Source organism: Peromyscus leucopus, chromosome 18 (genome assembly GCF_004664715.2).
Source record: "Peromyscus leucopus breed LL Stock chromosome 18, UCI_PerLeu_2.1, whole genome shotgun sequence".
In the NCBI taxonomy this organism is placed as follows: domain Eukaryota; kingdom Metazoa; phylum Chordata; class Mammalia; order Rodentia; family Cricetidae; genus Peromyscus; species Peromyscus leucopus.
Window position 1 is genome coordinate 9,390,977 of NC_051078.1, and position 26,130 is coordinate 9,417,106.

General features: G+C 45.4%; 1 protein-coding gene and 1 long non-coding RNA gene across 3 annotated transcripts in view; one reads left to right on the top strand and one right to left on the bottom strand.

Annotated features, from left to right (window-relative positions):
• Nucleotides 1–4,333: 4,333 nt before the first annotated feature.
• Nucleotides 4,334–6,240, bottom strand: LOC119086190. Of its 2 annotated transcripts, XR_005089415.1 has the most exons (3): nt 6,036–6,240; nt 5,802–5,841; nt 4,334–5,691 (listed from the first exon to the last, which is right to left on the bottom strand). It is a non-coding gene; the product is annotated as an uncharacterized LOC119086190 (long non-coding RNA). The 2 variants fall into 2 exon arrangements; XR_005089414.1 differs by having other exon boundaries at nt 4,334–5,841.
• A 293-nt stretch (nt 6,241–6,533) lies between these two features.
• Nucleotides 6,534–26,130, top strand: part of Lemd3 (LEM domain containing 3) — a gene marked incomplete at its 5' end in the record, with an annotated part of 49,529 nt that continues 29,932 nt past the window's right edge. Inside the window, one exon of the mRNA XM_028869605.2 lies at nt 6,534–8,268. Coding sequence (XP_028725438.2) covers nt 6,534–8,268 — 1,735 coding nt within the window. The remainder of the gene's footprint in view (nt 8,269–26,130) is intronic.

The window sequence follows — 26,130 nt, forward strand, 5'->3', positions numbered from 1 at the left end:
AGAGTGGGTGATTATGCTTTTATATTTCCGTGTTCTCTTTCTAGCTGCTGCATGTAGCAACAGGACGAGGAGACAAGGCAGTTGCCAAAAGCTTTTGTCTTCCTCCTCCTCGCCCCCTTACAGATCCCTTCCTCTTCAGTGTGGATTGGAAGAGTGGGGATGCCTTGCCCCCGGCGTTCACTTTATCCTGTAAAGATCCTGGGGGACCCTTGAAATGGTGGGGAGAGCTCTTCTAACCAGGCTGTACCTCTCAGCTTCCAGCAGAGCCTCGTGATACTTGTTCCTCTCAACATCTGCTCAAGGGACCTTAGCAATTAGGAATAAGCCTAGTTCCCAGCCCCCCTCCCCAACCCCCGTATGTGTTGGTCACCCCCCTGCCCTGTGTACATTCCCTCCACCCTTACTAGTACAACCTCACCATCACAAAGCTTTGCTCTGATAGATTAGCTAAGGTCCTTCGGGCACTCTCCACCTCGCTGGCTTATCATCTCCAATCTTCTTGAGTCATCTTGTCTTGACATTGCCGGGGACCACTTAAGCACCCCTCCCTATTCAAACCTACCTCTACCGTCCCCGCCCCCCCTCATTTGCCCCTAAGCCCCCCCCTCCCCCAGACCTTGCTAGTTTTTCCTTGGCACCAACGACTTTTGCCTAGCCTATGTGCCTTCCAGCTCATCCCTCTTCTTGCCACTCAGGGCATACTTTCGTGACTTGGGAATAGTAGACGGAGACGTTGAATAGAGTCTTCAATTAATCTCTTTCACCGGGTCTCAGATCCGCTTGCTCCCCTTTCAGGAGAAACTCGATTCTTTGGCTGTTTTGGTTCTTGAATTGATGGGGTGGATCTAGCTCTCCTGGATTCAGCTAACAGAGGGATGTATGCCCTCCTCCAGGAATGATGCTGTTTCAAGAAGGGGCTTGAAAACTCAGGGAACCTGGTTCAAAAAAAATTCAATACCAGGGGTTGGGGATTTAGCCCTAGGTTCGGTCCTCAGCTCAAAAAAAAAAAAAAAAAAAAAAAAAAAAAAAAAAAAAAAAAAAAAAAAAAATCCAATACCGGATTTCCTCTGCCTCCGGACAGGCTCTTGGTCCCTCCCATCCTGGCTCCTCCCCCAGTCGCTTCTTTCCTCCTTGCTATCCTCATACTTAGTTTACCCTGTCTGCTCAACGTTTGACATAAATTCCTCTTGGATAGAATCACTGCCGTCCCTTGGTCTACCCCACAGGATGGAGTAAAAGCAATACTTAAGAGTTACTCCAGGCTCCCAAACTTCCAAATGATGTATTTTCTTCCAGCCAGCCAGAAAACAATCCCCCCCACACACCCCACCAATGTCTGTAATAAAATCCCCACCAGAATCAGGGCCATAAAACAAGCCCCAAGGCATCAAGAAACTTGCTGCCCATGGAATTCTGGGAAGCAGCCAAAACCCATCACAAACCCTGGAGGCTAGAGGTGAGCTTACTCTGTAATAATTTGCTCTCCAGGTAATTATTCCAGCCCTGTTGAAAGTGGGCACCCACTCTCAGGAGAAGGTATGAATATATTCATGGGAGCTCTGCTCTACCAACACTGAACTACCCACACTAAGATATTGAGGAATTAAACACATAAACTGGTGGGAGCAGATCATTTCCAAACCATAGCAGTTCGTTATAAAAAACCCAAGCTTCAGTTTGTTAGATAAATGCTCTAGGTGTTGGGACAGTAGCAGGCTAATGTCTTCCTTTCTCTCTTCTTTCATTAACACATTCATACATTTTTGTAATCCTCAAAAATTCCAATATATAATCACCACGTGATTTTTTTATTCCATTCCAAAGTACATTCTCAAAATATTTGAAAATGGATACTTAAAAAAAAATCAATGTTTATGATAACATTGTGAATAGTAAGCAGATATAGAAACATCCCAAATGCTGGTCAATGGATGAGTAAATAAAATGTGGCATGCTCATATAATGAAATATTATCATATAAAGAGACGTTACAACATGAATAAATCTCAAAAACATTATGCTGAATGAAGGGAGTCGGGTAAATGGTCATGTAACTTCTCATTCTACTCACATGGAATATTCAGAAGAGTTATATCCACAGTGGCCAGAAACTGGTAATGGTTGTCTGGAGGTAGGGGAAGAAGGAAATGGGGAGTGAGTTTTTCCTGAGTTCAGGGTCTCCTTTGGGAGTGATGAAAATATTTTGGGGACTAGATAGAGTTGATAGTTGTGCAGTACTGTTGTTGGTTGTTGTTGCTCTTTTGGGGGCCCCCATCACCCAGCTCCCAAATAAATCACATGGAGGCTTATTCTTAATTATAAATGCCTGGCCTTAGCTTGGCTTGTTTCTAGCCAGCTTTCCTTAAATTATCGCATCTACCTTTTTCCTCTGGGCTTTTTCCCTTTCTTACTTCTGTATCTCTTACTTTCACTCTTACTCTGTGGCTGGCTGGGTGGCTGGGTGGCTGGCCTCCAGTGTCCTCCTCTCCTTGTTCTTTTACCCTTTCTATTTTCTCCTTCTATCTATTCTCTCTGCCTGCCAGCCCCACCTATCCTTTCTCCTGCCTCACTAATGGCCATTCGGCTCTTTATTAGACCATCAGGTATTTTAGACAGGCACAGTAACACAGCTTCACAGAGTTAAACAAATGCAACATAAAAGGAAAGCAACACAGCTTTGAATCATTAAAGCCAGTGTTCCACAGCATAAACAAATGTAACACATCTTAAAATAATATTCTACAACACAGTACTGTGAGTGTCTTACGTGCCATTTGTATACTTTAAAATGGCCAATTTTATGTTTGTGAATTTCATTTCAGTAAGAAAAAATGAACCAAAATCAAAACTAAACTTATTGATCTGGAAAAAACAGAACTATGTTTAGTACTAGCACCAGAAAGGATATTCTTCTAGGAAATAAACCACAAGTGGTATCTTTGATTATATTATTAGGTTCCAAAAATTCTATTCAAAGTTGTTCGGTGAAAGCTGATGCCAAGATTGCACAGGATAGCGGATCATAAATGCCGCCCTCAGACAAATTGTTGGACGCCATGAGCCAGTAAGTTTAAGATTGTATTCCCTGTCAAGTATCTGGCTGCAGTTAAGATACAGCTCCATGCTTTAACACTCAGCCAGCCTGGAAGCTGGAGTAAGATCCATTTGGCAAATAAGGCACAAGATGATCAGTGACAGGGCCGGGTTGGGAAGGTTCTCCTGAGGAAGTGTTGTGTCTGTTTAAACACCCCAACCAAGGGGAATTACAACCCCATATAGTCCCCTACGATAAATCACGCCCTCAGCATCCTCCAAGAAAGGATTTTGTTGTTGTTTGTTTTGTAGACCAAATGAGATCCTGTTTATAAAACTTCTTGTAAGCCAGGCGGTGGTGGCACACGCCTTTAATCCCAGCACTAGGGCGGCAGAGGCAGGCGGATCTCTGTGAGTTCGAGGTTAGCCTGGGCTACAGAGTGAGTTCTAGGAAAGGTGCAAAGCTACGCAGAGAAACCCCGTCTCAAAAAACCAAAAACAAACAAACAAAAACAAAAAAAACCTAAAAGACCCCTTCTTGTAAAACATAATTTGCATATTAGTGTAATTGCTGTGTTTTATTTATTTATTTATTTACTTTTTTTTTTTTTTTCAGAGCTGAGGACTGAACCCAGGGCCTTGTGCTTGCTAGGCAAGCGCTCTACCACTGAGCTAAATCCCCAACCCTGGCCATGTTTTAATGTGTGGCAGTAACCAACATGCAAACACCCTACTTGGATGTCATTTTCATATATTATGTATTATTCATTGTTCTCATAAACATTTCTTAAATATTAGTTGTTTGCCAAGAAGGGAAGGCAATATGTCGGCATTTTAAAAGAATAAACTGAGATTCTGAGAACCTAAGATTTGCACTTGGGTATGTAACTTGGAGAACAAAGACCTTTAGTTCCTAGTTCATTCAAAACCCCAAAACTGTGGTCACTAACACCTTTGATCCATATCAATTCACAATGTGATCAATATCTTGGGCGAACTTTGAATAATTCTATTCCTGTCGTACGGCAGTGTTTTGATTGTTGTTACATGGAATTACCAGGACCCATATTACTAAAAGAGATGCACAAGCTGCCCAACTTCGCATTGCTAACATGTACTGAGTATACCTTGTGCATTAGGCATGGCACTAAGTATCTCGTGGACATTTAATCCCCGAGACAGTCATCTGTGGAGGATTTTGTATACACAGAAACAGCAACTTACCCAGAGTTAGAGATGGAAATATAAGTTGTCCAGCAGTCCTTGCAAGAGTATATTTAGAAGCTCAGGACAGTTGAGGTAGGATCAATAGATACTGTATTAGTTACTTTACATGGTCCTCAAACAAAATGTCTGGCCATAGGGACTTAAGAGTTTATTTTGCCTTAGAGTTTGTGGCCAAAGGTCATGGCAGACAAGGAATAAAGCCTGAAGTAGCTGATCATGTTGCAACCATGGTCAGAAAGCCGAAAGTTACGGATGTTTTGTGCTCCGTTCCCTTTCTCCTTTTCATCCCGTCTAGTATCCAAGGCCATTGAATGGCCCACTTTGAGTTAAGGTGGGTCTTCTCACATCAATTAACCAAACCTAGATAATCCCTTAGAGGCATGTCTAGATGCGTGTCTCCTAGGTGATGTTCAGATCCAGTCAGACTGACATCGTTAGCCATTACAGACAACCTGGAATTCAGACCTGAGCCAACAGAGTGGAGAATGAATGAATGTTGAACTAAGATGAAAACAGAAAATCAAACATCCAGTTTTATGCAACACCAAAGCCCCCAAGTGAACTACTTTGCTCTACTGAGGCCCAGTGAGTGTGTGATCATTTCATTTCCCACTCTAAAACTTAATAAACTTGGGTCATCGTAAGTACTATAAGATAGTGTCAGATAACTCTTGTAAGTGCTTAACAGTCATAAACTCAGGGCCATTTGTGACGTTTAAAGTCTCAGTGATAAAGAAAAAAGGGAAGTGGTCTTTCATAGGAAAGCTTTGTTTTGAAGACAAGGCAAGATTTCCTAGAAATCAAGAATTGAGGTTAATGGTTTTTCTTTTTTTTTCCTGATGTGGGATGCTGGGTATTGAAAAGCTAGTATCTAGGCTTTTGACTAATCTTTCTGTATAGATGTTTTTATGTTATAGGGTAAAACAATTCAGATTAAAAAAAAAACCAACTATTGTAATGTTTCATACATAGTCCTAGGATTGCTCACTAGCTTCTAGGGCTTAAGTACTCAAAAAAAAAAAAAAAAAATAAATAAATAAAAAAAATTAGTTATGTCAGGATTTAAGAAAAGGGAAGCACTCTTTACCAAAATTGTGTTTCTTTGGGGGAAAGTTTATTGACCTTGCCAGGCATCTTTTCCTGCGCCCCCAATTTTAGCCTCATCCTATCATAGCGTGTGGCTCGATACCTCATTCAACAAATGTGTACTGTGCTTCTAGTGTTGAAAACGATAGACCCCAAGTCCCTCTGTCCATGGAGCTTACCCCCGAAGGGGGCAATAACACATTTCAAAATAAATCTATACTAATTATGTTTGGATAGGTGCTGGGAGAGCAGGAGAATGGTGAGCTTGTCTTTCTTCCGCCGCAGTGAATCGGGCGATATAAGACTCTTTCATTTCTCCATGACTTTTGAAAGGTCATCCTCCTACTTAGAAAACAAAAACAAACAAAAACCTAAAAATAAATAAATAAGTAAATAAATAATAAACCGAACAAAGTTAATACTAAAGAGTAGCTATGGCTTTGGAAAACTTGTACCGGGAACGATCTCTTCTTCCATGTCTTCCAAGAGAAGTCTCTGAAAAGGCACCGAGAGAAAGTCACTAAAAAAAAAAAAAAAAAAAAAAAAAAAAAACCAAAAAAAACCCACAACAACCCAAAACCCAAAACCAAACCAAAAGGTCAGGGTAAGACACACTGAAAAGGGAACTCCAGAGTCAGCCAGCCCAACCGCCACGCCACGCCGGTGTCCTGGGCAGCGGGGATCCGAACCTGCCAAGCGTCGCCATGAACTTCAGGGCGGATGTCCCTGGCCACGCCCGCGGCCCGGTGGCGGGAGCCCCGGGGTGGGGGAGAGGGAAGAGGTCAAGGTGTGGATTGCGGAGAGTGGCGATCGGGGGCGCGGAGCGGCGACAGGGGCAGCGGCCGCCACCACCGGGGGTGGGGGACACGCGGGCGGCCCCGGTGCGAGCGGGCGGGCGACCCCGGGGCGGGCGGACGGGCGGCCCCGGTGCGGGCGGGCGGGCGAGCGGGCGGGCGGCCCCGGTGCGAGCCGCTCGCGCGCCCGCCGGCTCAGGTGGCGCTTTCCCGCTCAGGTGAGCTCCTCCCGCGCCTCCCATTGGCCGAGGCGCCCGTGGCGCCGGCCAGGGGCGACGCAGCCCGGGTCGAGTTCAGGGTCTAGGGCGGCGCGTCACTTCCGGTAGCGCGGAGCTTGTAAAACACCCTGGAGAGAAAATGGCGGCGGCGGCGGCGGCGGCTTCAGCAGCAGCAGCAGCGGCGGCGGCAGCGGCGCCTCAGTCGCCGCCGCAGCACCCGCAGCAGCCGCCGCAGCACCCGCAGCAGCCGCTCTCCGACGAAGAGCTTTTCCATCAGCTCCGCCGCTACGGCTTGTCTCCGGGCCCGGTGACCGAGAGCACCCGGCCGGTCTATCTCAAGAAGCTCAAGAAGCTTCGCGAGGAGGAGCCGCCGCCGCCGCCGCCGCCGCAGCCACAGCAGCAGCCGCCGCGGCTGCTGCTGCAACCGCAGCACCGGGCGGGGGGCCGCGGCCACAAGACGCGGAACAGTAACAACAATAACACGGCCGCCGCCGCCGCGATCGCGGGCTCGGCGGCGGGGATGGGACTCCGGCCGGGCTCGGGCGACCTCCCGTACTTGCGGACCCCGGCGGGCCTCGGGCGCCTGTCGGCCTCGGGGCCGGAGAGTCCCGGGCCTGCGGCGGCCGCCGTCCCCAAAGTGCTGCTGGGCTTCAGCTCGGACGAGTCGGACGTGGAGGCCAGTCCCCGGGAGCAGGCCGGCGGCGGCGGCGGTGGTGGCGGTGGCGGTGGTGGTGGCAGCAGCGGCGGCGGCGGCTCGCGGAGGGACCGGGCAGCCGCGCTCCACCACCGCGCCGGGCTCCGAGCAGCCCCGGCGCCCCTGGCCTCCGGCGAGGGGGCGCACGGCGAGCGGAGGAAGCCCCACTCGTGGTGGGGGACGCGGAGGCCCGGCGTCCACGAGCCGGCGCTGTCGTCGGGGAACGACGGGGCCGATGCCGCGGAGGACGGGGACGTGGACGGGGCGGACGGCGGCGGCTGCGGCGAGAGGGATCCCGGCGAGGCCGACGAGCCGCGGTGGGCGAGCCGAGCGGTGAACGGCAGCCGGCTCCTGGCGTACAGCTGCCGGGAGCACTACTCGGACTCGGAGGAAGAGGACGACGGCGGCGGCGGCGGTGTGGTCGGGGCCTCCTCCACCTCCTCCTCCGGTGGCGGCGGCAGACAGGTATTAAAGGACGACTCCCTGGCCCGGCATCGACCCAGACGGAGCCATGCTAGTAAGCCTTTCTCGGCGCTGACGGCTAAATCTGGCGGCAGCCGGCAGGAGACTCCGGTGCAGGGAGGGGGAGGACTCGCGATGAATGACAGGGCGGCGGCTGCTGCTGCCGCCGCCGCCGTCGCCGCCGCCGCCGGGAGTCTAGACAGGAGCCGAACCCTGGAGGAGGCGGCGGCTGCGGCTGCGGCGGCCGAGCCGGGAGGAGGGGGGTGCGAGCCGCTGGACGCCACCAGCCCCGTTCCTCGGTACCGCGCGGGCGCCAAGAAGCTGGCCCCGCCGGGTCCTGACATGGACTCCTCCACCCTGGAGCCGCCCACGGGGTCCCTGCTCAAAACCAACAACCACATAGGCGGTGGCGCCTTGGGCGGCGGCGTGGATCCCCCCAGCGGCTACCCCAACAGCCTCCCTCCCGGTGCCGCCGCCGCCGCCGCGCCCCCGACCTCACTCAGGATCAATCACGCCAATCATACCGGCTCCAATCACACCTACCTGAAGCACGCCTACGGCAAGCCCAAGCTGTGCGAGCCCGAAGAGGAACTTCTCCAGCAGTTTAAACGGGAAGAGGTGTCCCCGACGGGGACTTTCAGTGCTCACTACTTGTCCATGTTTCTCCTGACTGCCGCCTGCCTGTTTTTCCTCATATTGGGACTGACTTACCTAGGAATGAGAGGGACGGGAGTCCCCGAGGATGGAGGTCTCAGTAAGTATTAAGTAATCCCGGAGGGCCCAGGTTATCCATTGCTGCTGGTGGTGACCTTTACCTGCAAGGAATGATGGGTTTAACAACGAAAATGCTACGGGGGAGACACCATGCATCATCTTTCTTTTGAGAAGGAACAGGATTCCCAGAGTCAGAGTGGTATCTTAGCACTGGTTTTTAAGTTTTTCCGCACGGTGTGTTGTTAAATTCAAAACAGCTTATCGAAGAAGGAAACAGTACGGGTAAAAGGCACTGGAGTGTCTTAATGTCTTTTTAAGTTTTAAATAACTGCAGATGTCATTTGCTCATGAGGTTTGGAATATTACCATTTTTAAGCAGGGCCATACATGCGGTGTTTTCTTTTTTCAATGCATTATGGTTGAAGGTCACAATGTACAGTTTGTTGAAGTTGTGGTACACACAATATAGGTAGCTGTCTAATTCCTTTGAAGAGAATGTGTTGAGAAGGCAGCAGGGCGCACCTCTTAATTGACTTCTCAGTCCAAAGCCCCTCCCCTTCCAGCCGTGAAGAAAGTCATGGTAACGTGGCACGTGGATCTTGGGGTCAGCCTTACTTGGCCAATGACTGTAGGCAGGTGTGTGCATTCATTAAGCTCGAGCCTGTACTGAGTACTGAGTGATCAAGACAACAGTAATAGGTCAAACCATCAGAGAAGATAACGGTTGTGTGTCCCGTGAAGACACAGGGGTGAAGTCATTGGGGTGTGCTGTTTCAGATTGCATGGTCACAGGGGTACTGTTGGAGGTACCCAAAAAGTAGCATTGTAGAGAGGGCCATCTAGCCAGGGATGGCCAGAAGGGAAAGGCCTTGAATGGGGCCAGAGACTTGCTGTAGGTTCCTGTGGTTGGAACTTCCTGTTCCTCGTGTGGAAAACCTTGCGAATATTGACTAGGATGAGGTTTACTAAGATTGGACATAAATTAGTGGATAATGGACCGTTATGTTTCTTCCCATTTCCCCTGAAGATTTTCTCCTAATGTGCATTTACAGTACCATGATTGGTATTTATAAAGCTGGCTTACTGTATAGTTCATTTCAGAATGATGGGATGGATGCAGTTAGCGGAGTCAGTAGTGGGAGCTTTGATTTCTGTATAACAAGTCCAAGGTAGTAAATACATAAATGACCACAGTATTGTTTAATTACAGGCTGGCAAGAAGAGCAGCGCTGGCTTTAATTGGCTCCCTGGGAGCAAGAGTGATGTACTGTGTCCTGCCTTAAGTATTTGAGAGGGCCACACTAGCACTCTGGAAGTCAGACTCTGAAGTCAAGTGACATTCCGTGACAGGGGGACCCGCCTTTGCGTGTTTGTTTTTCTGGCCCTGTGTCATCTGTCTGGCCGTTACCTGAACCCCAAGTGCTCTACATGGAGTGTCTCCCCCCCACCCCAACCCTACCTGAAGTGTCTTCCCCCGTCTTCCCAACATCTCTCAGAGAAAGGGATTATCTATATCTGTTATCTAAGAGTAGAAATATCTGCCAGCTTTGTACTGTGAGGGTCAAAGGACATGATTAAGCATGAGATGATATTTATTTATAGGTTCAGATGACATTTGCTGTATTTTTGGTAAATTCCAGTTTATATGTGAGAAATAGGTATGAATGTAAATTATGTTTACTGTGTTTTTTCATCTGTTTAACATTTAACATCATTAATTCTGTTGGACACACCTTGAAGCCGTTGATGCAGAGGTTGAGTCACAGCATGAGGAATCACTTTGGGACCTGACGTACTGTGAACCAGGGTAGAAGTGCTTGCTAGTTCTGCTAGTCTGCTCACTTAATGGCGTTAGGGTTTTCAGAGTGACTGTCTTCACTCATGTTCTGAATCTTTTGTCATATTTTAATGTTTAGCCATAGCTTTCATTGGTCAAATAGTATGATTAAGTTTTACTTTAAGCAATACTTTCACCAGAAGATTGTAGGGTTATATGTGACCATAAGCTTTTATTAGTTATCTTCTAAATTACATAATGTATACTGGTCTTTTAAATGTTCTTTTTTTTTTTTTTTAAAGTACAAAGTTCTTAAGTGTTTTGGTCTTTGCAATTTTTTCATTAGTATCGTAGTGAAACTACTTTTACTCATTAAATTTCTGAGTTTGCTTTCTCGTCTGTAGAGTTAGGTGTCAGCTAAGATGAGCTAAGCTTTACCAGTTCCAAGGATTCGCATTTTAACTCTACGCTGCTATCAGAACAGCTCACACATTAGCCTTCAATAAGACTGTCCTACAGATGATTGAATCATGACAGCTCACTAAAAGAAAAGAGAGAACAGAATAGATTGCCTATTGTAGACTCGTGGTTGTTATTTAAAAATCATTCTTCAACTACAAAAGACATGATTTTTGTAAACAATTTGAAGAGAGATGAAGCACAAGATGAGTATAATTATATATCCCCTCTTCCTAATTTCCTACCCATTCCTGGTCATTTATCACAGCAACAGTAGCTCCTTTCAGAACTTTCTTCATACTTTCCATGTATATTTAGGTGGGTTGGTTTTCATCCAGATGTGTGTGTAAGTTGTACTGTAAGTGCCTACCATGCCGTTAGCTTTTAAACCAAGTTGAGGGTTGAACAGTATGTGGTTATATGGCAGATGAGATTGCCTTCAGAGCCGACATCCCAGAGAGAAAGATGGACAAGTAAAAGTAATAGTTTATTATTACGTTAGCCCAAGGAAATGCTGGTATCTTTAGGTAGGTGGAGGCGGGGTGGGAGTATGTAATCCTGCATACAGGGAGGCAGGCCTCTCTGAGGAGGTGACACACGACCCAGGATCAGAATGGCCTGGAGGGTTAGCCATGGACAAGAGGAGCACTCTGGCAGATAGAGCAGGTTGAAGGGGCAGAAAGAGTGGCCAGTGTGGCTGGGACTGCGAACGTGAGGGCACCGGCACATGGTGCAGTCGGTTTGGGCATGGGTGAAGTCTTCATGGAAGAGTCTGAATTTTAAGTGACATCATTCTGTATGTGTTAAGCAACTTGTATTTTCATTTACCATTATATCATAGGTATCTTTTCCATGTCCTGATTTAAGTGTAAAGATATATTTTAAACATTTCTCTCATCACAGGTCCTTTTCTTATCCTGTTAAGTGCTAAAATCTGTGCTATCCTAAAAATGTTCATGTCTATATTCTACTCTAGCTGCTGCTCTCTTCTCAGCCAAGACATTCATTCTTTCCCTCTCCGCTCGTCATTTAAGTTTTGTCCGTCCCCCCAGCGATTCTACTGTCATCCGTCTGTCTGCAGGTCACCAGTTACCTAGCTTCCAGTTCGCTTCCTTTGGTCACTCAGTGCACTGCCAGCTCCCTTGGATGTCCACTCCCACAAACCTGCACATCGCCGCCACTGTCCCGCGGTTTTCATCCTGGCATCTGCCTCTGCTGTAATAGGTTTAGTCTGTGGAACTTCATCTTTGGTGCCATCTGTTATACGCGCCTAGGGTGTCTGATCTGTTCTCACCTGGAACACCTCTCACTCTGTATTCTCTCATAACTGTCTCTTCCGAAGGCTGGACTTACCTGTGTGTTTATTGCACGTCTTCTGAGTGTCCCAAGAACCAGCACCGTCTGGCATTACCCGTCCTGTCCCCTTGCTTTTGCCCCTCTCTTGTGTTTTGATAATGGTGCTTCCATACATAGTTACCCAGAGCTCGAGAGAGAAAGAACTTGGTTTTGCTTGGTTCCTTCCTTCCCTTCATCTTCTTTCCTGATCATTTGGATGTCTAGTAACTCTATAGTCGCCATGCATCTTTCGAATCTTTGTTATTGTGATGTTTGGTTTTTTGAGACAGGGTTTGTCATTGTAGCCCTGGCTCTCCTGGAACAGGCTGGCCTTGAACTCACAGAGATCCACCTGCCTCTGCCTCCTGAGCACTGGGTTTAAAGGCGTGCACCAGCCCCGCCCGGCTCACTCTTTGTATCCATCACTTCTGCTTTTAGGTTAGTTTGGCCTGAACTCAGGATAACCTCAGAGCCCCTGCTTCTGGGCAGTGAGTGCCCTTCCAATGTTTCCTGCAGAGCAGTAGTTCTAAAGCATGCATGTGCCTAGTCTCTCGCTACAAGTTACTCGGTGACTTTCTCTTCCTTACTGGCCGAAGTGAAATTTGGTTAGCCTGTCCTGAGGTTACACTTGTCCTTTCTACTACCTTCATTTCCTCCTAGTCATTGAATGTGTAATGGCATTTTGTGTCTTTGGACATATTATTCCCTTCCTTGGGAATAGTTTCTTTTCTTCTCTACTGTTTATTCTTGAAAGTGTGCTTTGTGAACACTTCATCCTGTTTATCCAAGTTTGGACCAGTACTTTGTGCTCAAATAAGAGCTTCTGCATCCTTCCTAGCATTTGTTACACTGTATGATGTGTGAGTCTACCATGGCAGGCAGATTATACTCTTCAGTTAATCTTCCTGTAGGTCAGGTACAGGCTTTATTATTCAGTTTTAGGTTTGAATTTCAGTTCTCTCTCTGTTCTGTGATGCTACTAGAAATATACTTGTCTCATGTTAAAAAATGAGAGTGTTTGATACCTCCCCTGGGTGGCTTTAAGTGATAAATGAGATAATGTATGTCAGATGTTTAGTGTTATTAAAGAGGATAGAAATCACTGTAGTATCCTTGGGTCACAAATTTGTGACCCAGTCAATGTTGAATAAATGATCACATATAAAGTACCCAGCACAGGCCCTCTGTATGTGTAGGTTTGACATCCATAGATTTAACCAAAAATATTTGACAGAAATTATCATCTAAACATGTACTTTGTTGTTGCCTAAACAGTACAGTACAATGACTGTTTATATAGCAATTAACATAAATGTATGTGATAATTATATTTACATACTTTGTGTGTATATATATTGTATAAACATGTACTTTGTTATTGCCTAACAGTATGGTACAGTGTTTATATAGCAATTGACATAAATTTATGTCATGATTTATATTCAATTATTTATGTAGTAGTCGGCATTAAAAGTATTGTAGAGATGATCTAGAGTACAGAAGTGGATGAATGGAAGCTATATATAAATACTGTGCCATTTTACATGACAATTTCCAGTCTAGGAGCCCCAGTCTTCATTTGAACTGAACTACTTTAAGTCTACACTGAGGAGCACATTGTGTATCAGTTGTTAGTTACTCCCATAAGGGTGTATAAAAGTAACCCATTCCCATAGAAATTTGGACTACATCAAGTTCAGTCATAGGACGTTGTTAAGAAACAGGTAATTATGTGACGAGTACCATGCTTTAATAAATGGGGGAGAATTCACTGTATCAGTGAAAATATCAGAAGCCTGAAGTCCAAGTTTGGCCAAGGTCAGTTGGTTGAGCAGTGGGAGCCCATGGAGGGCTGAGAGCAGAGGGCTGCCGCGGTGAGGTTACCTTGTTTCTCCGGTACTGGAGCAAGACGGTAGAGTAACGGAGACAAGGGGCAGGATGTTAGGAAACTTAGGTGATTGGGGATTGACTAGGGCTTAAGAGAATTGTTTTGAAGAAAGAAATCTGCGTCTTGATTGTTCTTGATTTTCTGTATTCAGAATCAGAATTTGTGATCCTGAGTCTGAGTGACTTAGGAAGATTGACACCATAGAGAAGGGTTAGAGATGCAGAGGAGGGCTCTTGTTGGGAGAAAGGTGGTGTGGAGAAAATGCCTTTTATTTAGGCATGTCTTTTGAGTTCAGTGGACCTGCCCTGTGGGTTACTGTAGAAACACTGGGATAAAGCTAAGAGCCATGTGGGCAAGGACTGTTTCACAAAGTTGATTACTTGGTAAGAAAACAATCTTTTTAGACCTCCTAAGAATATTCCTATAAATCACAGATGTTTGGATATACCAGTTTGATGATTTTAGAAATTAAAAATCTGCTCTGTGAGAATGTCTGTCTTTTGAAAATTATCTGTAGACTAAAATTAGAAATCATCAGTGAGAACTTGTTTATCTTATCCTCATGGAAGTACGTGGTTTGAGGAAACACTGGCTGAGAACGTGTGTGTAAAAATTGGCACTTTGGCTTGCTAGCTTTTGAACTAAAGATAGGTTAGGTACCGTAATCCTCAGCATCCTCATTGTGAAGTAGACCAAAGTGGGGATAACAAGGAATGCATGTAAAGTAAAGCTTGGTATGTGGCTGTAGTAATCACAACATTAACCCTGTGTGTGCTGTATTTCAGACAAAACCCTCTTTAATCCTCATGGATTAATCCTCATGGAGCTGCTTCCCTGCTGTATGTAGAGATGGACAGACAGCAGAGGTTAAGGAACTTGCTCAGGGTCATGCAGCAGTCCTATATGGACAGGAGAGTCAACATGCTAGATTGCCTTTATGTGTGTCAGGACATAAGTGTTCAGTCCATCTTCTCTGTGACTGTAAGCCAGAAAACTGTGAAGAGTTGTGGGTGGGTTAAACAGATTGGTGTGTGCCATCCAAGAACTGCTAAAAATGATCTCTCAACTGTTAGGGATTGTGTGGGACCACTTACTCTCACCTAAGATTAATTCATAGATATGTGGGGAAGAGGTGTCTGCTATAATACAAGCTGCAATACTTTATAATAGATAAAGCTAAAACAAGATTTCTAGCTTTGGAAATAATACTTGCACAGTTATAAAACTGGTGGGAAAGTAGTGGTCTTATCATATAGATTACCAATATCAAACGAATTGTTTTCTAGGGTTTATCTTTAAGTGATAGAGTTTTAGATACATAGCATCTGTGGTTTTCCTTTTTAACTAAACTTCATGTTGTCCATTTATTTTTATGTTTGTCTTCATGGATAGGAAATGTTCTACATCGGGTTTTCAACCTGAGAGTCACATGTCAGATATCCTGCGTAGCAGATATTTTTATATTACAATTCATAACAGTAGCAAATGCTATGAAGTAGGAATGAAATAATTTTTTGGTTGAGGGTCATAACAACACAAAGAACTGTATTAGAAGGTCGCAGCATTAGGAAGGTTGAGGACCACTGGTCTACAGTGTTGATATACACTTTAAAAATTAGATGTTTTTATGAATCCTTAGAGTTGTGAGGACTCGGGTTTGGTTACTATGCAACAGTGTTTGGATTTGTATATTGTAAGTTTTGAAACATAACTTTAAAAAATAGTTTCTGTACATTTGAGTGCCTTATGGTAAAGCTCACCACAACATGCACTCTGTATAAAGGAGGAGTTGGATAATTCCACTGCTAAGTGTTAGTGTGGGTTGATCATTCCTTCAGCCTATTTTTGGTACCACAGTTTCTCCAGTGAGAATTGCATCTATACATCACACAATTTTAATGTAGATATTATTTCATGCGAGTTTTTAGAAGTAAGTTTTTTTTGAAGAAACATGGAGAATAAATGTGCCCCGAATGAAAATGTTATAAATCTGAACATTTACTGCTAAGTTCAAGATGTTCTAGAAGTATGCTTATGCTTATGACAAAATGTCTTGTTTGTTTAATTATCATTTCAATTGTCCCTTTTAGAGTTTGAAGACTTAGTTGATAAGAGGGAACATTAAGAACTATGTGTGGCCGATTTAGTTTTTATGAGAGTCGTTGCTGCTATCCCTGTGAGAGACTGGGACGCAGAAGACATGAGGAGTGCGCGTGTGTGTGCGTGCGTGTGTGCGTGCGTGTGTGCGTGCGTGTGCATGTGTGTACGAGGGTCCTGTGGCTGAGTTAGGGAGGCCCTGCAGCCCCGCCCGCCCGCCTGCGCTCCTGCCTCGCTGTCAGGTGGCAGTGCTCGCTGGGGCTCAGCTGCCGCCAGTGTTGGGGGAAGGAAGTCACTCAGAACCCTCAGCCCTGCTTCTTCTTCTTCTGTCAGTGGAAAGCACAGTCAGATAAGCCTGTGTCCAGCCTGCGACTTCCATAGGGAATTTACACGAGTGATTTAAAGGAACCTGAGGTCGTTACACTTCCCTCTAGTATTGTCAGCCAGAATCCTCCAGCTATAGTAGTGTAATTTAAGAAACACTTGGTAGGCTCAGTAAATAATGAAAACTTGGCTAAATCTATAGTCCTTGATACTTTGAAACTTGTCTCTTACACTGTCTGAGTAGATAAAAGGGAGCTGTGGTTTCATATCACCTAATTAATGCCTTCCTTATTTCCCAGACTGAAGAACCTTTTATTTTTAGAGTTACATTATTGTGATACATCATAAAATACAACCAGCAGCTAGATTTTAACGGTGCTGACCACCAGAAGGTAGATTTGCAAGTCAGAGAGATGGTACATTAATGTAAAATGCAGAACTAAATTTGAGGCAGAAAATAGATTTAAAAATGTAGGCGGGTATTTTACTCAGATTCTTTAAAGGAACAGAACTAATAGAATGAGTGTACCTTTTGAAAAGGAATTATCCGATTGGCTCACATGACAGTGGCTGGGTAGTCCAACAGTAGCTGTTTTCATGCTAGGAAGACCGAGGACCCCGCAGCTGCTCAGTCCTCAGAGCTCAGTGCCTCCCTCAGCAGCCCCAGCCTGACACTGAAGGCCTGGAGGCCACCCAAGCTACTGCTGTGCAGTCCAGCTGGAAGGCCTACGATCCCTGGTAAGCAGAGGACGGTAGCAACCGCAGGAGCGGCAGCGTGATTGATGCATTCACCAGCAAGGAGCAAGGCAGCCAGGCAAAGCAGCACTTTTCCCTCTCTTTATATCTAGGCTGCAACCTAAGGTGCTGCCTGCCCACTTTAGGGGAGGATTGTCCTCCCTACTTCTCCTTCCTGGAAATGCCCTCCTAGACATGGCGCAGTTGGATCTTAGGGGAAGTGTCTGCTACTGTTAGCTGAGGATTAGTACCAAACAAGTGTTTGCTTCTTAGGTGTGCTTCTGATAAAGCAGGATGAGTTTTCTTATACCAAAGTGGGAAGATGAGGTTTGTCTCAGTGCATACACAGTCCTAAGTTAGAAGGAATTTAAAGTGCATTAATATCTCCAGTCTCCTAGATAATTTGTGTGAGACATAGTATGACATTTTCATTCCATTTTGAATTTGAAATATCAATGTTGTGATTTATTTGACCAGAATCATTCAGTAGAAATATAATACAAGTAATATATTCAGTCAAAACTTTTTAGTGGCCACGTTAAGGTATAAAAAAAGGAAATGGGTAAACTGAATACTAGTAATTAACTTTACATAATCTAGTATAGCTAGAAAGTCATTTTTGACATAACCAGTGTAGAAGATACTGATGAAATATTTTATGTGCTTTTTTGGTGTGTACTAGGATTCAAAATCAGGGAGTCTTACACATAGTATAACTCAACAGACTAGTGACATTTCCAGGGCTCAGTAGACACATGTGGTTAGGAGATCTAGACTTCCCTGAGGTACATTATTGGTTTAATTAGATCTCATGATTACTAATTCTGGGATGATTACAATGTGCCATGCACTTGGTTCTATATAATCTTACAGTTAATCTAGTAATATGATGTAGGTCGTGTTATCAATTTACAGATACAAATAATGACATACAGAGTTCTTTGCTAAGTGGGATCTACAACTCTTCTGATCTTAAAACCCTTGTATTTTCTGTGCTGCGCTAGTTTAGAACACAGACAGACAGGGCAGGCGGGTGAGTGGCGTTCAGTTCTGTCCTGTGCTGTTCTGACTCACTCTAGTACCTGACTCTATTCTCCTTACTAAGCAAGGCACCGATGCCTCTTGGCTCGATGTACCAGTACTCCTCCCACCTGCTCTCATAGTATTGGGGATGATCCTCTATGCTCACGTTACCATTTCCAGTTTAAATTGCTTTCTGTTCCTCTTGAAACTAGACATAGAAATGACTAGTGAGAGGAGGGAGAAGTCAGCTCTTGTTGGGAAGAGAGAAAACTAATGACCAGTGAGGCTTGTGTCAGGTAAAGGGTTAACTTGGTTGGTATTTTGAGAAAGACTTCTGGGAAGCTGTCACTCATGTTGAGTTATAGACAATTTATATCGTTTTGTAGTGTATTGTATAGCAGCCTCTTTTGTACAAAAGAAAAACAGGCAACCTCTCCTTTTTGCATTGGTCAAAAATCCTGAATTATGTGTAAGACATCTTTAATTGGAATTCCCACTTTCCTATGGGGCGGTGTCTACGGCTCAGCAGTAGAGCATTTGCCTGGGTCTGAGGTCTGAGGTCAGTCTCAGCACGCCAAACAAAGCGGGAACGGATAGCAGTATTCTTCTGGTTATAGGATCACAGCTTGCTTGCTTTTTTCTTTTTCGTTCTTTCTCCCTTTGCTTCTTGTTTGTTTGATGTGTGTCTGTGTACCACATGCATGCCTGCTGCCCAAGAGGCATGGGATCCCCTGGAACTAGAAATGAGATGTTCATGAGCCACCGTTTAGGTGCCGAGAATTAAACCCAGGTCCTCTGCAGGAGCACCGAGTGCTCTAACTGCTGAGCCAACTCTCATTCTTTCCTAAAGCGAACACCTATGTTGTTTAGTAAGTTTTCTTACTTTCTGTGGAGATTTAAAATAGACACCGAGTTCCATTACTTACTGCTTAGTTATGACACTGTAGTATGAGTCCTAGAGGAAAATAAATACAAATATGTGAGCATGCTGTTTGAACCTAGAGTATGTGTTAAAACTAGAGTATAATAGGGTGTACAGTTCGGTAGAAAGCAAGCGTATCACTTCAAGTGGAAAAGATTCTAGTCTCCTAGCTAGAGCAGATACTATGTGAATATAGTAAATAGCTTGTTTTATACTTTACAAGACTCTTCATAGATGTTCTTACACAGTTAACTCTACCCGTCTGTTACAAGGGTTCTATGCCCTCCCCATTTGTATATGAGGATTGTGGTTCTTGAGAGGAAAGGATAGAGCTGAGGAATCAAAGCTTCTAAAGTTAAAATCATTTTTGTCGCATAGACCATCTTGGATTTGGAAGGAGTTTCAGAGTTGTACGCTGCTTTTTGCAGAGGAGAAATTTGGGAGGACTTTGGTTATCCAAGTCTCTTCAGGTGTAAGGACAGTTGTAAGAAACTGAGGCTTCAGCCGGGCGATGGTGGCGCACGTCTTTAATCTCAGCACTCGGGAGGCAGAGCCAGGCGGATCTCTGTGAGTTCAAGGCCAGCCTGGTCTACAGAGTGAGTTCCAGAAAAGGTGCAAAACTACACAGAGAAACCCTGTCTCGAAAAGCGAAAAGCGAGAGAGGGGGAGGGAGGAGAGGAGAGAAAGAGTGCACCCCCTAAAAATGAAAGAAACTGAGGGTTTTACTGGATTTGTAATTATAAACATTTAATGATGACTTTGTTCAAGGGGCCCTAAGTCTATGTATGGATGCCTCTGTCTCTTGAGTACTAAAATGTTTAGCTTTGGCTTGCATTATTTGGTTCTTAAAGCTAACAGCTGAGGGGTCCATGCTGGGCATGCCACAGACACGTGCTACCTTCAGCCTTACTCAGAGAAACTTCTCTTTGCAGTGCATGTTGGTGAATGCTAAGATTCTTGGCTGTTCAAAAAGGGACAGTGAATGTTCAGCCTTAAGCAGATCATCTCTGCCCTCCCCTTTAAGGCTTGAATGTCACAGAGAAGGGATGGGAAGCAGGAAGAGTCAAGGTGGAGAGAAGGGCATGGGCGGCGACTGCAGTCATGAACTCAGGGCTGCTGCTGCTGCTGCTGCTTCATTGCCCTGCACAAGAGTGGACCTGAAGTAGTCCCGGGGTGGGGGGGGGAGGTGGGGGGGGGTGGAGTTGGCGGGGGAAGGGCTCAGGAAAACCCTCTCCCTCCTTCCCAACTGCGGGCTCCCGAATGATCCTGGAGGAGAGTCCTGTCTTCTTCAGGGGTACCCGCAGGCCAGCCCACCAGGCTCCATTGGCTAGTTCCATACCTGCGTTTACAGAGACCACCCTGGTTGAACTCGGGGTCACAAAACAAAACAAAAGGCCTGGCAAAGACCCGGTGGGAGGCTTGACAGGAGTGGTAGGGAGCTAAGAGAGGCTGGAGCTGAGAGTAACCAGATGTATTTCCTGGACGAAATTGCTGAGGAACAAATGCGGTTACCCGAAGTCCAGTACGGCAACAAAGCCCCCGACAGCTGCTTCCTATCCACATCTTGTTCTTTAGACGAGGAAAAGAATCTTTGGAAGGTTAAGAGACTTTCTGAGATGTGTAGGTGGCAGAACCAAGGTTTGAGTACAGATGATCGATCATACCAGGTGTCTTTATCCTGTGTCCTAAGGGGGTATTAGTGATGGGCAGCCATAGTGGACAGTGTAAAGAGACAGAAACTAAATAAGTTTTATCCAGGATTTTAAGGTTGTTTGCTTAGACTTTAGAGAATAAAGTATTAGCCATGTTGATTTGTTCAGAGTATTGTTATGCAGCTGGCAAGTTCAGTTTTTGTGTGTGGTGGTTCCATGAAGTTAAGCTCTGGAAATCAGAGCATAAAGCAGAGACTGAACATTTTGGTCAGAAATGCAGTTGAAAACTGCTTAGATGTGGAAGGTCCATATGGTTCCAGAAAGGCCACTTTTTCCTTTCAATGCTAGATTAGGTTCTTCATCTAATACCCGAGGAAGCTTTACAACAGTTAGACTTACTTCACCATTAAGGTCACATCTGGAATCTGAGGTATTCCATAAAAGCTCTGTGGGAATAAAAGGCGCTGAAGGAATAACACAGTGCTCAAAAGCTCCACAGAGTACAGTGTACTTGAACAAAGAACTCTTCGTGAGTTGGGGGTCTTCAGAACCCGAAGAGACTTGGGGAGCTTCAGTCTACACACAAGTCAAGGCCAGCCTGGGCAACGCTGTCTTTTATTTTTATTTCATTTTTTTCTTTTTCTTTTTTATTCTTATATGGTAAATCCCACTCATCCTTTGCCATATATATATATATACATATATATATATATATATATATATATATATATATATATATATAAATGAAGGCAATTGACTTAAAATGATACGTTTTTATTTATTCTTTGAGAATTTTATACATGCATGGATGTATCTTGATCATACCCACCCCAATCCTTTCTCCCTGTCTCAATTTCATGTCTAGTCTTCCTTTTCATTTTCTTCCCAACTTTTCTTCCCCCCTCACTGTCCTCCCCGCTGAGTCCAGTTAGTATTGCCAGATGCTCACGGGTCTAGTTCAGTCACTGGAATATGAGCAGCCTGCCAGGGACCACACCCCTGAAGAAAACTGACTCCTCCTAGCTGTCCTCAGCTCCCAATAGCTCTTCAGCTAGGGGTGGGCCTTGGTGAGCACGTCGTCTGCCTGGTCCACGCCGTGGTGTTGGCTGCTTTGATCTTGATCTTACACAGACAACCGCAGCTGCTGAGAGGTCATGGGTCTAGCGGCCCAGCTGTGTCCAGAAGACACTGCTGGCAGCAGTCCTCCCGAACTTGGGGCTCTTACAATCTTTCTGCTCCCCTTTCCGTGATATTCCCATAGCACTGCTGCGGGTGGAGCAATAAAAAGGTGTCATTTCTGGTTGAGCATGCCACGGACAATTATAGGCAGAGTTGTCTAAGGCTATCCTCTGGAGCATGAATAACTAACCCATCAGTAGCTACATCTCCCACTTTCTTTCCACTAGTAGCCCGCAACTGCCCCGGCCCCCCTGGTCAGGTGGGGCCACGAGTCCCTCCTCCGCTGAGAGCTGGACGTTTATGTGCTGCTCATCGTGTGCAGGTCCTCTGTAGGCAACTGCACTTACTGTGAGTTGTTCATGAGCGCCCTAGCCAGAGTGCAGCGCTAGGATGGTTTTTCATGGCTTTGCTCCCCAGTCATCCCGCTCTCAGGTTCTTCCCACACTTCTTGGCTCTTCCCTGAATCTTAGAGGAGGTAATAAGGGCATTCCCATTTAAAGCTCAAGCTCTCCGCTGCCACTCAGCCCCTCACTCCCAGCACCTTGACCAGCCACGATTCTCTGAATTAGCTGGCAGCCACTGCAAAAAGACGTTTCTTGGGTCCAGGTTGAGGGCACCGTGAGTAGGAGGCTCATTTCTTGGGCCTTGCCCTCCCTGGTCATGGAACCTTGACGGAGAACTTTCTCCTGCACGTGGACCTCAGGTCCCATCAGCAATCGGTTGGTTGCTCCCCCGACAGCCATGCCACTATCGCACCAGTGAGCACCCCTGCCTGGCAAGTTGGCAGTGTTGTGTGCACAGTGCAGAGCCAGGAGCCATCCCTGTTTAGTTTGTTTTTTCCTCCAGCTGCCTGCATGTAGCCACTTCAGGCACTCTGAAGACTAGCCAGCAGGGGTGAAGCTTCCCATTCGGTTCCAGCCTGCTTTATGTAGATTCTGCAGCCATGGGGTGAGGCACCTTTAGCGAGCGGTAGGGTCTTATCATCCCACTCTGTTTGGTAACCAAGGGCAGTGGCCATAATCTGCCTAGTTTCGAGGGCCTCGGTCGCCTTGCTAGCCAACACCACAGGGAGGTGCCCTACGGCAGGCACCGAGATTTTCATTTACTACCCACGGCTTCAGGATTAGCATTCTCCACCCATGCATGGGATGTCTATTCAGTCTTGGAAAAATCGTGTGTTTAATGAATGTATAAAGTAGTGAGTTTCTATGTGACTGGCCTTTTGTTAACTCCCTCCATGGACTCCATTCTCTCCGCCCTCCGCCTTATTCCCGTTAAAAACTTGGAGCACTCAGGTACTCCCTCTCTCTGTTCCATGTCACATGTATTCGACCGCCCCTGCCCTCAAGCCCTCTTACTCCCACCCACTGCGGTCCCTTTCTCTTTCAGGTCTAGACATTTCAAGTTAAAGCTAACAATTCCAAACTGATCTACAGTTGAGAGAAAACGTGTCGGCATTTGACTTGCTGGGGTGCCTAGGTCACCTCAGTACAGTATTTTCCAGTTCCAGCCATCTTCTCGCAAGCTTTATTTCATTTTTCTTTATAGCTGAGTACAATTCCACTGTGTACATGCACCGCTTTTTCATTATGCGTTTCTCACTTGATGAACATCTAGGCTGGTTCCATTTTCTAGCTGTTGTGAGTAGAGCTTTGTTGTTCCCAAAACCTGGCTACCTAACATTTGGTTGGAATATTGTTCTTTCTACGTTGTTAGATCGGACTTGCTGTTCTGTAGCAGATTTACACCTGTGTTCGTGACAGATGTTGATATGGGAATTCCTTATAATAATGTCTGGTTTGGGTGTGAAGAGTAGTCTGTCTTCTGGAGGGTAGTGTAGACAGTTGGGTGAATTCCTTATAATAATGTCTGGTTTGGGTGTGAAGAGTAGTCTGTCTTCTGAAGGGTAGTGTAGACAGTTGGTAAATTCTTCAAGTTTTAGTAAGATTCCAGTAAACTCACCTAGGCCTGGTGTTTTCTGTTTGGGGAAGTTATTAATTACTGGTTGAGTTTCATTTTATTTTCACTTATTCCTTTCCTGATGTGCTTCATTTCTTTAGATCCAAGTTCTGAATCTGAATCCTTTTTCTTTTTTGAGACAGGGTTTCTCAGTGTAGCTTTGCGCCTTTCCTAGAACTCATTCTGTAGCCCAGGCTGGCCTCGAACTCACAGAGCTCCACCTGGCTCTGCCTCCCGAGTGCTGGGATTAAAGGCGTGCTCCACCGCCGCCCGGCATATAGCCTTTTTTTTTTTTTTTGGTTTTTTGAGACAGGGTTTCTGTGTAGTTTTGGTGCCTGTCTTAGATTTTGCTCTGTAGACCAGGTTGGCCTCGAACTCACAGGATCTGCCTGGTTTTGCCTCCCAGAGTGCTAGGATTAAAGGCGTGCACCACCACTGCCGGCTCCTTTTTCTTTCCTCTAAAGGACTTTTAACATTTCCTGCAAGTCATTTTTTTCGGGGAAGAAATTCCCTCAAGTTCTGTTGTCCTGAGAAAGTCTGAACTAATTCATTCATTCATTCATTGAGTGGGTCTGGCTGTTTAACTTAAGGTGTCACCGGACTGCTCAGGCTGATCTTGAACTCACTCGGGCAGGCATTGAACTTACAATCATCCTGATCCTGCCTCAGCTTCCTGAGTGGCTGAGATTGAGGTCTGTGCCTTCGCTTCCCACTTACCCATGACCATTGATCTCTTCAGTTTTATGGAGAGCAGTTTACCCTGTGATATCACTTCTGTTGGGGCAGTAAGAAGAGTTAAGTTTTTTGGTTTAACAGAATAATAACCTCAAATTTTCTCATAGGTCGGGCTAAAAGCAGATTTTTGGTAGTATTTAACATCACCCATAAGTATTTCTTGTTTTGCTTTGTAAAATAGTTTTTAAAGTAAATATTTAGTTGTATTTCTATTTCCTCTATAATCCATGGAAATTTCAAACGAGGTTGTAGGACTCAGTACTCATGTCCCATTGCCTACTCCTACTGCGCACAATTCTCTATTGCTTCGTTGTGGAGCTTATCCTTGTTTTCTTTCGTTGTCCTTCTGTTTTGTTTTGGTTTTTATGTAATTTTTGTGACAGATCCCAGACCTGAGCACAGTCGTAATGTGAAGTTTATGAGTAATTTCAATTACAGTCCGATAACTAATTTCTATCTGTTACTTCTTTTAAAAAGAGAAACTCTTCCAGGCATAGTTTCCCTGTGGCCCCGAGGTGACTTTGAATTTGTTAACCTGTACTGGGTGCGTGCCACCATGCCCAGGAATCTGTTTCTGTTTTGAGCAAACACGTGACTTCCTGGTGATCCTAAGGTTGAAAATGGACCATAGTATTCTCTATCTTGTACAGAGAAGAAGAGCTAACCAAATTCAAACAGTGTAATTGGCCTTTTAAATCCTTGAGTACAGTTTTTCTGTTTTCTTTGTATTGTTAGTATTTGATACTCATATTTAAGCACTCTTTATTTTATAAAATCATTATAAACTGTTATTTGGAAGACACATGAGATTATTGCCTCTCTTAACACAGAGACAAATGGAAAACTTGTCCTTTTTTTCCCCGTTTCCTTTATTTCATGAATCAACTATTTTAGGTTTGTACCTTTATATTCCAGGTCGGTAAATAGGCTATCGGGTCATTTGTGCCTAGAATAAAGGTAGTGGAGTGTTCCCTGAAAGGACGGACGTCTTAGAGGAGTGGACTGTAAGTGACTTCTGGTTTAAGTATACGTTAACTGTCTGTGCTGTGGACTGAGAGCGTATTTAACAGGGCCAAGAGTAATGGTCGAAGAGTCAGGAAACAAATGTGCAATTACCATTGCAACAGAACGGCCTGCCTTGTTCACTGCCCCTCTTTAGATCCGTCTGCCTGGCGGAGACGTTCAGAAGTGCTTGCCACAAGGTGCAGTGTTCTCCAGCTGTTGGACACCCTCCCTCTCCTCCCCTCCCTTTTACATGTAATCAGGCCATATAACCCCACGCATGTTAGAGATGGGACTCGCAGATCTGAATACCTCTATATAGAAAGAGACAACTCAGAGAGACAATGGGTAATTTAGGTGGCTAGTGTTGCTGCTTAGATGAATGTTTCCTAGGACTCCCGGCTAGTGTCAGGTTACAGTTCCACAGCTGTAATTGGCCGCCTCGGAAAGCCTGTGTCTGGAGACCTTGCTCTGCAGAAGGAACTGAGAGGAGGCCTTAGCTCTGCTCTCACGTCCTATAACGAAGCATCGTTGGCATAGAGCAGAGACTTGGTTGGTAAAATTTCATGTTCAGAGGTAAGGCCGAATGATGTATCACAGTACTGAGTCCGTAAGTTATAGCTTCTAAAAACTGATGTCCCATGGTCAGTACCAAGGGCAGGCAGACCTGTGAACGAGGGGCTTTTGTCAGAGAGGGCTGTGTCATCACGGGACACGCCACTGATAGGATACCCCTTCCTAGGATGCAGGTAGAGAACTCGGTCAGCATTGAGGAGGACTTGCTGGGAGGCGTTTTCCTCACCTAAGAGCCAACA